Source organism: Phycomyces blakesleeanus, assembly GCF_001638985.1.
Source record: "Phycomyces blakesleeanus NRRL 1555(-) unplaced genomic scaffold PHYBLscaffold_39, whole genome shotgun sequence".
NCBI classification, from domain to species: Eukaryota; Fungi; Mucoromycota; class Mucoromycetes; order Mucorales; family Phycomycetaceae; genus Phycomyces; species Phycomyces blakesleeanus.
Genome location: NW_017265169.1, coordinates 325,901 through 337,961, shown reverse-complemented (window position 1 = coordinate 337,961; position 12,061 = coordinate 325,901). Strand labels below are relative to the sequence as shown.

At 41.3% G+C, this 12,061-nt stretch overlaps 3 protein-coding genes across 3 annotated transcripts; 2 read left to right on the top strand and 1 right to left on the bottom strand.

Annotated features, from left to right (window-relative positions):
• Positions 1-119: 119 nt before the first annotated feature.
• On the top strand, positions 120-1,551 carry PHYBLDRAFT_24558 (hypothetical protein; the record flags this gene model as incomplete). Its single annotated transcript, XM_018439849.1, has 5 exons — positions 120-371; positions 496-570; positions 678-762; positions 844-977; positions 1,147-1,551. Coding segments are annotated over 5 exons (951 nt in total), but the record flags the coding sequence as incomplete, so codon positions are not given.
• A 2,106-nt stretch (positions 1,552-3,657) lies between these two features.
• Positions 3,658-7,386, bottom strand: PHYBLDRAFT_79670 (helix-loop-helix DNA-binding domain-containing transcription factor; the record flags this gene model as incomplete). Its single annotated transcript, XM_018443488.1, has 2 exons — positions 3,658-6,769; positions 6,849-7,386. 2 exons carry the CDS (start codon positions 7,384-7,386, stop codon positions 4,065-4,067), a joined length of 3,243 nt encoding a protein of 1,080 aa, XP_018284137.1. The 3' UTR covers positions 3,658-4,064.
• Positions 7,387-8,104: 718 nt separating this feature from the next.
• PHYBLDRAFT_189426 (hypothetical protein) lies at positions 8,105-10,862 on the top strand (the record flags this gene model as incomplete). The annotated part of the gene is made up of 4 exons (XM_018439660.1): positions 8,105-8,563; positions 8,657-9,652; positions 9,707-10,540; positions 10,600-10,862. The coding sequence occupies exons 1-4, from the start codon at positions 8,377-8,379 to the stop codon at positions 10,860-10,862; spliced, it is 2,280 nt and encodes a 759-aa protein (XP_018284136.1). The 5' UTR covers positions 8,105-8,376.
• Positions 10,863-12,061: the final 1,199 nt, after the last annotated feature.

Here is a 12,061-nt window from a genome sequence, read left to right as displayed (position 1 = left end):
GCAGACTGTACACAACTATGGCTGCCTTAGCTCCTTTACGCGACCCACCTCTTCAATCAACAAAACAAAATGTGACTATCGAGACAACTCTGTACGAGACTCAGTCAACAAATGATACCATGCTTGATTTACCTCCTCTCTCACTCGAACACTCCGATATCCCTGACCAACCTATCATCGCCACTAATCCTGCTCCTGTTCATCTTCCCGTTCCCGTTCCCGTTTCCGTTCCTGCTCCTAATCCTAATCCTACTCCACAAAGAGGACAAAGAAAACAGGCCAAACTTGGTCCCTATCTCTTGATGCAAACACTCGGCATGGGTGAATTTGGAAAAGTCAAATTAGGTGTTCATTCAGAAACTGGCAAAGAGGTATACAAAGCTATAATAATAATGAAAAAGAAAGAAAAAAAGAAAAACTTGCGCACAATCCACTATGAAATTACTCACCTCTATAATCTACTCTATAAATATAAATATATATATATATATAAAGGTTGCTGTGAAACTGATTAGAAAGACCGATGTCGAGACAGCTTCTCGGCTGGGCAAGGTTGAAAAGGAAATTTCTGTGCTTCAGGCAAGTTGTAAAATAAAAATAAAAATAAAAATTATAATTACACATTGTTTAGTTAGGATTCATGACGATTTCTGGTCTAATTCTAACGTGATCTACAGTTATTGAAGCATCCACACATTGTAAAGCTATTAGACGTGATTGAAACCGAAAAACATATTGGAATCCTACTTGAATATGCCTCTGGTAACCTTTATATATATATAAATAAATAAATAAGTAATGAAATCTAATGATCTATATATCTTCTCTGTTTCTTTTATCAAGGTGGTGAATTATTTGAACATATCGTACTTCATCGTCGACTGCGAGAAAAAGATGCCCGAAAGCTATTTGCTCAGCTCGCCAGTACTGTTCATTACATGCACCAGAAGAATATCGTTCACAGAGATTTAAAACTGGTAAGACGTGTGGTGATACCAGCCATTTAAACGATATAATTTTCATTTCCCTAGGGAAAATATATATAAATATAAATATAGATATAAATATAGATTCCAAAAACAATAATAGTAATAACAACAAAAAATAATGAGAGACGTTCACTGAGACAAGATCAGCCGCCTTTAGGAAAATCTACTGTTGGACAAAGAGCACAATCTGGTTGTAACCGACTTTGGCTTTGCGAACCAGTTCTCTGCCGTGAATGATTTAATGTCAACTTCATGCGGATCTCCCTGTTACGCTGCCCCAGAACTTGTAACAAACAGAGGTCTCTATGGAGGAACTGCGGCAGACATTTGGTCCTGCGGTGTGATTCTCTATGCCATGCTGTGTGGCTACCTACCCTTTGATGACGACCCAGCGAACCCAAACGGAGACAATATCATTCTCCTCTATCGCTACATCCTCTCCTCCTCTCTCACCTTCCCAGACTACGTCACCCAGCCAGCCCAGGATTTACTTCGCCAACTATTGGTTTCAGATCCCCTCCAACGTTGCACGCTCGACACCGTCCTCCATCACCCCTGGCTTCTGCCTCACCGAGAATTCCTGGATCTCACACCCGAAGAACTCGAGCAGACGGCAACCGGCAAACGCCAGCTTCTCGTTTCTCAGTCAGAAACCACCTCGGTATCTTCTGGATCAAAGACAGACGACGATATTCAGGACCAGAACTCTCCTATTCCCCTGCGTTCCCGACCAGCATCTTCTCTGGCCACCAAAGAAGGTCACAAAGAAACACGCAAGGTCACTCTCCAGGCACTTCGGCAAGGCAACCCTGACAGAACCAACAACAGCAACAGCAATAACAATAAAAACATTATCAGCAGCAGCAACAGCAACAGCAGCAGCAGTAGTAGTAGTAATAATAATAATAATAATAATAATAATAATAATAACAATACCCCTCGTTCAGCCCCTAATCCCACTCCACCTCGACCAATGCGCAAACCCGAGAATCCAACAAAGGAAACCCGTGGTGGTGTTTCTCAGGGACAAAAGACATCCGAAAATAGTGGAGCTCATCTGGGCCGTCACCGTCGTCTATTGAGTTTTCTTGCTGGTCCTAAAGCCATGAACAACAACTCGAGTGCTAATATCACCAATAACAATACTCAAAAAACCACTCTTAAGCCAAGCAACTCTATTACAGCCAGACGATCTTCCAATAGCAATCCCAATGAGAACAACAACAGTAAAAATGATGATGATAATATTAATAACAATAATAACAATAATAACAATAATAATAAGCCTATTCCACCTGCCCCTCAACCAACTGCTTCTACAAGCACACGACTCCGCTCCAAACTGCTGGCCAGTGTCCGTGGCATTGTCACTCCTCCACAAGCCAATAATAACCACAAAAACCTCGACAAGAACTTCAAATCTCCTCCAAGTCAAAGTGTTTCCATAAACCGCCCTTCCAAACAAGGGCCATCTCCTCAAAAGCCATCAGTAAGCGAAAGTCTTTTGTCTCCTAATCATGGTATTGGGGGAGCCATGGCTCGTGTACGTACAAGTATGATTCGCCAACCCAAAGAATTACAACAGCAGCAACAACAGCAACAGCAACAACAGCAACAGCAGCAACGAAGAAACTCTGGATTGGGATCATCCCCCAAAGAGGATCGTGGCAGACATGTGCTAATGACATGGATTAAAAGACGGTCTCATAGTAAGTTGTTTGCATATATAGTAAATATGATGATAGCTATTAATATTAGTGTTTTTATAGATCTTACACCTACATTGGAAGACAGTGAAAGTGAAAGTGCTTATAGTGCACCTAGTCTTCCTGGCAGTCTCACACATGTTGCACCTCCCTCACCTGCATCTGGCTTACGTCGCTACCAAGGCCCGATTGACCGCCGTGTGCTGACTTCGCGGCCACCTATGGATGTCCTGCTGGATCTCATCCGACTCTTGACTGCGTTGGGAATTGATGTCAAGAATGACGTTGGGTACAAGCTTCAGTGCTCTCGCCGAGCAAATCGTGCGTCGGTTGTTGCCGCAAGTAGAGTTTCAGAAGTCGAAGAAGCTCAAGGTGTTTCCGAGACAGTAAGGCGAGATTCGGCTACTTTTGGGTTGTCTCAGGCTGAGCCTATTTATGGTGACCCGAGTATCGACAAAGGAGACCAGGTCTTGTTTGAACTGGAGATTTGCCAATGTAGTGATATGCGACTCTATATCCTCGACTGTCATTCGGTGGCAGGTAGTGAAGGAGCCTATCGATTTGTGATGCAAAAGTTATTGGCTTTATTGGATCTCGGAAGTGTTCAAGCCACCAATTAAAAAAAAAAAAAGAGAGAGAGAGAGTTTATATATCATAAGTTATAACCATCATTAAACCCATTAACCCCATTATTTTTTTATATATATTATATTATATTCTAGTCTTATTAGTTGTGTGCTTGTGTGCTTGTAGAGTGTTTTTTATTTTTATTTTTATATGTAGAACAAACAAGTAATTTATATTTTAATGAATGAATAAAGGAATATAATAAATTATGAATAAAAGGAAAAGCTGTTATATATAATAAATATCATGGAAACTGCACTTCTTTTTTTCTTAATAAAATAAATAAATAAATGAGCAATAATGCAAGCAAGGCAGTTAAATCAATACGTTTAATTGTTTGAGTGGATATTATATATTTATATATTGTGTTTTGTGTGCGTGTATATGTAATATATGTTTGTATGTATGTGGTGTGTATGAGGTGTGTATGTGTATTTTATATATATATATATATATATATATTAAAGGATTGGTTGATGTGTAAAATGGAGCTTGTGAATAATGTAAAAAAAAGGGGGGGAAATAATAGCAAAAAACAAAAAAGGAAATAAAAAGACACGCATATATATATATATATATATATATGAGTGAGTGAGTGAGTGAGTGAGAGAAGGTGTATATATATATATATATATATGTATATGTGAGGGGAAATAATAATAATAATAATAATAGTAATAGTAATAGTAATAGTAATAGTAATAGTAATAATATAAAAGGGGGGGGGGGTAGTCAATTTGATTTATACTGGACCATGCAAAATATCGAGTGCTCTGTCAGCTCGTTTGGAAACTTCTCCCTCTGAAGAAAGCTCAGACTCCTCTTCCTCTTCCTCTTCTTCTTCCTCAAGATCTGACATATCGCATGCTGAGTCGGTTTCATCAGAGGGGTGTGCAACATAACGGTTTAAACGACTGAGACGAATAATCAAACTCTGGTTTGACTGCAGCAGCTTGAGAGATGGCTGGCTGATCATTCGGCGAAGGACAAGTGTAAGGTCACGGACCTGTTCGCCCGCATCTTCCTTTTCACCAGTCTTCCACACCTTGATCCATGCCTCGAGTCCAACCAGGGCAACAACAAAGTCAGCTACGACCAGAGCAGAATGTTCAATTGACACCGATCCACCACTACCACCACCAACAGCACCAACATTATCCTTGGCATTCTTAGCGTTCGTATTGCTATATTCTTCTTGTTTGCTACGGCCTCCGTTGCGCTTGGCTTCCTTGGTGTGTCGGACGAGCTTTCTGGCAGATGCCCGAAGCCGTTCACCCTTCACAAGCTCAGAATGGCCGGCTTCAATCTGTTGGTTCTTGATCATGATCGCACCCGAGAGAGTGTGGCAGATCGCGCTCTTCATGATCTCGTCAATCTCGTTAGCCCGTGTCTTGGACTCCAGATTGCTCTCGGCAGTGACTGCACGGGGGATCTGGCGGACTATAAGGGTGCTGAGCAGAGAATAGGCATGTTCAATATCAGCCTTGCGAGTCTTTTCATTTGTGCTCCACAAAGCCTCTACGGTTCCACCAACTGCAGCCAACCATTGGACAATACGCAGCTGATCGTCTCTGTCGTGTGGCTGCTGTTTGCTACTGTTGTTGTTTTCGGCAGTAAGATCAAGGAAATCGGCAAAGATCTGGGAATCTTCTTCTCTGACTTCAGATGCAGTCATCACAACTGCCAGTCGGTGGAACTGGGACTGCAGGGCATCGAGCATGTGCAGAGTGGACAAGAGCACGACAGGAACCAGCACAGGAGCAGTAAGAGACAGCGAGAGAGTGTTTGATGTAGGGTTGCGCTGGGTCGACAGCACCGTCAGGGTCTCTGACCAGGCCCGGGTGTCCTGGATTTCTTCATCTTCGTCTTCCCAGTCAGCAAGCGCCTTGACCCACATTGGTGCAGTGGTCTGGTCGGACTCTTCAAGAGCTAGGCTATAAAAGTGGTTGGACAAGGTGCGGGCCAGGGATTGCTTGGGGACCAGCAGAGACATCTGCATGGCGGCAGTGCAATAGACCCGTGCGCGCGAGGCCTGTAGATCAGCAGCAGAGATTCCACCGCTGCCTTCGTCCTCGTCTTCTTCGTCTTCGTCTTCGAATACATCCATCTGGTTGACCATGCGCAGACAGCTGTAGAGCATCATAAGAGACCCACAGCCTGGATTTCCGCCCAGGCAGAGCACCTCGTTGAGTTTTATCCAACGCAGCAGACTAGACCATTCTTGGACCAATGGCTGGGGAGTATAGAAGATTTCGTAGCCAAACGCATGGCGGAATACGAGACGAGTGAGTTCTTTTGAGAAACCAAGCACAAGGCCAAGGGTTGACTGGGGAGGGCTGTCGTTGGTCTCTTCGAGAGAGCGGATGAGCATGTCGTGGATCTGGACAACTCTGATTTGGCCTGCGGTGTTGTTATTTGTTGCTACGGATGAACGCTGACGGGCAGCTCTGCGGGATCTGTTGGTGGCGGATGGTACACGACGAAGTTTGAACGAGGGGGAGAATGTGGCTTTTAAGATTGGCATCAGGAGTTGCACAAGGCAGATGACAAAGACAGTTGTGCGCAAGACAGACCAGAGATCTGTGGGCCAGAAATCGGCTACAAAGAAGTTTGCTGAGGTTGATTCGATATTTATGTCTTGTTGTTGTTGTTGTTGTTGTTGGTCCAGACCAGCTGTACGTGAACGATGATGATGGTTTTGGTACTGCTCGCTGGCATTAGGACCACTTGTGAGGGGAGATGTTGAGAAAAAGGTGAGGGCCATAAAGACGGCCATGTAGACACGGTTTGAGATTGCGGGAGGGGTAAGAGGGTCTGAGCCTGTGGATGATGCCGAGGACTCGTATTCGTCGTGGGTGTCGAATGCGGATGATTGCTGGCGAGAGCGCTTGCGACTTGCGGCCTTTCGCTGCTGCTGTTGTTGTTTGAGCATCTGACGGTCGACGATTTGCTGGTGCAAGGCTTCCTGTTCTCTCTGCATCTTTTGCTGACGGTAGCGGACCAGGACTTCCGGACCTCCCTGCATCTGGGCCAGGATGTGCTGGAGGGTGGCGTTTTCGCGCTTCATGTCTTCGCCTGATTTCTTGAGGTGGAGGATGTACTCTGTTGCCTTGCGGAGGATGGTGGCCTTGTTGAGTTTTGTTGCCACGGCTACACCGTCAAGGAACTCTTCGCTGTCTTCGCCGTCATCGTCATCGTCATCGATGGACCGATGTGCTCGTTTTCCGGTGCGGGTGTCCTTTGGCTTTGCGTGGAGGAGGGCAGGGACGGCGTTCTTGAGTTCAGCGATCCTGTCGTTGATGTTGTTGCGGTATCTGCGTTCTATGGCGTTGTGGGCGGTTTTTTTGAGTTGACGGCCACCGCCTGGCAGTACTGGAGTTGTGTTTCCGGACGGACTGTTTGCGGTTTTGAGTCTTTGGATTGGGACCTTTTCTCTACCAACCAAAACTAAAAAGAATATTAAAGAAGAAGAAGACAATAAAGATTTGTAAGTTTTATTTGATTTGATTTGGTAAGCAAAACTTACCAGAATCACCAAGGTTGAATGTCGGTTGAGCGAATAGGTCTGCGGTTGGGTCGAGTGGGAGAAAGTCGAGTAGGGGTTGTGAGGGGTCAAAGTATGAGGAGTCAGGGAAGACGGTTGTGAATTGAGGTTGGCAATCTAGTAAGCCAGTCTCTGGACTGTGCTGTTCTTGCTTGACTATTACTGGTTCTGGCCAAGTGTTGGTTGTGTTGGTTGTGTTGGTTGTGTTGGTTGTGTTGAGGTCTGTGGGTAACTGCTGCTGCTGTTGCTGCTTTTTTGTGTCGTAGATGAATGTGGAGTCTGGTCCATAGGGAATGTGTGTTGAGGGTGGTGTGATGGGTTGGTTTGATAGGAACATTGGGTGGTAGTCTACTGGTAAGAAATTGTCAAAGTCCTGCCAGGCACCTTGTTGAAGTGCAGCCTGGGCTTGTTGCTGAAGACCGACATCAAATTGGGCAAGTGAAAGGTAAGCGTTGTTGTTGTCGTCACGAAGGTTATCGTCAAACAAGTCTTCTGGCAGAGGTGCAAAGGATTCCATCATTGCTTCCTTTTGTATGTATGTATATTGTGTGTGTCTTTTCTTTATTTATTTATTTTATTTATACACAAGCCAAAAGATATATTAAATATTTCTTCTGTAGGTATAAAGGATATTTATACTATATTATAAAATAAAATAAAATAAAATGGAATATAATATAAATAAAATAAAATGGAAGAGAAAGAGAGAAAGGAAAGAGAAGAAAAAAGGGAAAGAAAGATAAACAAAAAAAAAACAAAAAAAAAAAAGGGAAATGAAATAATAATAATAATGGAAATAGAAATACATCAATTGAATCAGCTAACCTTATTTAGATAGGTGTATATTTTATTTTATTTATATAAATGTTTTTTCTTGTTCTCTATTATTCTTTTTTGCTTTTGGTCAAATAAAAATCAGGCCATTTGTTTTTTAGTTTTTCTCAAATAAAATAAAATGGAAAAAGGCCATTCGCTCATGCCTGTCGGGGATCTAACTTAAAATGATTGTAGTGAGTGTGAACACTCCGAATATGGCATTCCAGAGATGCGAATTTTTATTTTTATTTTTATATATATATTTTTTTCACTAATACAATATCCATAATAAGAAAAGCAGCATTCCATACATCACTTGGTTTTTTGTCAACAGAGAGATTGACATCTATAGGTGACATAATCAATGATAGTCACCCTAAGTAACATCCTTTTGTCTTTCTTCACAAATTATCATATTCACTCTTAAAATTTACGTGCAAAAGAAAGAACAAATTTGCATTGATCAAATTTGTATGGATGAATATAATATAAATTATGATTTTGGTTTTAATCCAATTGCCACACCATAGATTAATTAGAGCTTGTTTTTCTATTTATCTTAAGAAAAACACAGATATTTATATATACATATGAAATTTGTATGTATGTATATAGAATCGTGTCCTTATAAAAATAAAGGAGTGTCCATCTATATCTATAGATAATTTATATAAAAAATACATTAAAGACCATAATGGCTTGGTCGTCGCTTATTCTTCTCATATATCTCGGCTCTATTGTCAATGCCCAATCCAACATCACTCAATGTTCAGCTCAATCGGACTGGCAACTAAACGCCACTCGATTCTATGACCCCACTAGCCAACTCTACCTCATCAACGGTACCTTATTTACAAGTCAACCAGTTCATCCCCTCTCATGTACAGTTCTAAGCAGTCATCATAGTCTATACAAATAAAATAAAAATAAAATAAAAAAAAAACACTCATCTATTATTATTACTATTATTTTAGATGTCCTCAGCACTCGATTAAAGATCGGTGTCAAGATGACCGTTCAGGGCAACCAATCTCTCTGTCACTCTCAGTGCCTCATTACGAATCGCATTCCTTTTGTCCAAAAGGTCATCACTCCAGACACCTCTCTTCCTCTCGGAGACATCTCCAGCACTCTCGAAATCATCAAAGACGATACCTCTATGGCTTGTTTTGTGGTCAATTCTGTAGGATACCAACACCCGGCCTGGCGCACGGTGTTCATATATATCCCTGTCGCAATCACTGTCTTTGCAGCCCTTAATTCATTTTTCCAGTCCTTTGCCAGTTTACCCGAAACAGAACGAGACATCTTGCTCTTCACCTCAAACTATGCAAATTTACCCGCCGCCCTGCGTCTCAAAACCCCTGGTTTCTTTGATGTGATCCACTACTGCCAGTCAATCGTCAGTCTAGGCCAGCTCAATCTGGCCTTTCCTTCTTTTTACCCCCTCTTTATCTCAAACCTCGGTTGGAGCTTTGGCCTCTTCCCCAACAAATGGCTCGACGCCGCGATCTACAGCATCTTTCCATCAGATGTTTCATCTCAATCAAACCCCACACACCAAGGTCTCAGTTTCAATAAACGCCAATCATTCACAGACACTCCCAACAGTGGCCCCGGCGTTGTCGGATCACACTTTCTCCCTGTTGCCGGCACCGGAATTGCCAACGTAGCGCTGGCACTCGGGATTGACATCAATGGCCAATTCTTAACCTGTCTGGTCTATTATTTGCTCATCTTGGCTGGCTGTCTAAGTGTGTGTCTTGTTATCTGGCTTGTACTACTTGTTATCAATATAAAGTATCCCCGGAACATCAACAACATCAGTAACAGCAGCAACAGCCTCACAAATAGTAACAGCAGCAGTATCGGCAGCATCGGCAGAAGTACCAGCATCAGAAACAGAAACAAAAAATATAATAACAATAACAATACTAATGTATCCAGAAAGATGCTGGATTTCACAATTGGTATGTGTATTAAATCAACAAAAATTATATTAATGTATAATGTATGTATTATAGGTGTTGGGATTAGATCGCTTTCTCTGTTTTATCTTCCTCTGCTAATCACCAGTCTGTATCAATTGATGCTTTCATCACCTTGGTACCTCACTTTTCTTGCTGCCATAATTGTCGTGTTTCCGCTGATTCTGCTCTACGGTTACATTGGATTTGACTTGCTGTCCGTACGGCCATCGGCTCTTGTTTATTCTGAACCAAGTTTGCTGCTCAGATTCGGGTCGCTCTATAATACCTTTGCAGACGGCAAGTTTTATTTCTTTACGGCGACGATTGTGTACAAGTTTATCGTCAGTGCAACGGTTGCGATGGGCCAGCCAAACCCGGTCAGCCAGGTGACGATGATGATCCTTGTAGAGTCGGCATATTATGTGCTCCATTGGACACAATGGCCCTATGCAGACCAGGCTATCAATATACACTACATTATGTTTGGCACCCTGCGGCTAATTACGACCTGGATGACGATCGCATTTTTGCCTGGTCTCGAGGTCTCTCTGGATGCACGCCAATGGGTAGCATACATCCAGATCATCATCCATGCGGCCGCGTTGCTGATTATGTTTATTCTGCCCGTCAAAAACCTTTTTATTCTTGTGACCGGCATGCTAGACGAGACTCTGTTTGATACAAGTCTGCCGCCACCCCGCATGGTTCTCTGGCGCCGCCGACTTTACAACCCTAACAATAACGAAGTCCATTCTGGCGTTATGGAAAAGAAAGTAGCCGAGGATGCAGCTTATCACCAACGACGCAATTCTTCTAAAACAGGCGATCAGAATGGCCGGGGTGTTGGCACGGGCACTCGCGTGGACATGAACATGGGTATGGGTATGGGTATGGGTGTAAATTGAATGAAGATATTGATTGATAGATATATACATATGTATGTATAGGGCTGAATGTGGGTGTGGACAGCCATGGGAGTAATATTGATAACAGTGGTGGGTTTATTACTTCTGAGGCTGTTCGTCCAAGTGGCCACATTAATGAAGATTGCAATGACAACAATTTTGGTTACCGCAATGGGACAGCCGGCCACGAAGATTTGGACTGGGACATTCGATTACCTACTCAATTGGACCCTGACCAACCGATCTTCTTTAAATTGCCGGAGGGAGGACAACCGTACCAAGACGTGGCGACACGTGCAGAGTGACCTGTCCAGACCCAATTGCAGGCTTTGGCTTTTCAATCTCCAAGAATGATCTTTAGTTACTACAAGAAGATTACATATAAATAGTACTTCTTCTCTTTATTTATTTATTCTAATTAATTATTTAACTAATTTATTAATTATTCAAGATACCCAAGTTATTAATGTACCTTTATATCTTTCTATTATGTATTATTACCACTGCTATTATTATTATTATTAATAAAAAAAAAAGAATAAGAGAGAGAGAGGTAGAAAAAAAATAATTGTACCAAAGATAGATGTATAATTGTACATAAATACAACAGCTTTCTTGGTCAGTGTCATTTTCTGTACAACAGAATAATAAAAAATAAAAAAGCTCCTCTTTAAAAAAACAAAAAGCAAAAAAGTAAGTAGTAAATTTAATGTCAGGAATTTGGATAATTCTAAAATGGATTAAAATGCAGTATTCAAATGATTGGATTCTTCCCATCCAATTGCTATGTCGCTTTTACTTTTTGTCGGTGTATCCCAACCGTTTTTCAGTTACATGTGCTATTCGCACTCTTTCTCTCTTTGACTCTAGTAATCACAAATAGATCTATAATATTCTATAGCATTTAACATCGTTACATATTATTTCAAATACAACAATAGCCAAGTGTTCGAATATGGTGTAAATTCAAATCACACATCTTTTCTTCTGAAAAGAATCGTGTCATTTCTCCTTGGATCTTGACACTCGTACAAGAGTAATGTGTCTTGATCTTCCAAGATTAATTATGAAACTTCTCTTGGTGACAATGTAAGATATTAGTGATCAAGATCATCGCATGTGTGTGTATACAAGTAAAGACTATCATTTGTGTTCACTTTTTTAAAAAGTTTTTTTTTATTTCTGTCTTCTTATTGGTTACCCCAAGAAAGCAATCTTTGATAAATAAAGAATACGAGGAACTAGCTTAATAATGAATGTGCATATTTTGCAAGTAAAAAATCAATTTGTAAAATGTTGAATGGATTATGACTAAATAGAGTATAAAACCATTTACCAAGCCCATTCATACAATCTGTAGATCAATCTAACCAATCAACCCAAACACTGTAAGAAATGGATTGTCTATATGTTATATATAAAAATAAATAAATTATAAATCATAATCTTGATGCAATTTACAGTGTAATGATGAATTAACAAAAGAAAAGAAAAACAAGGTTAT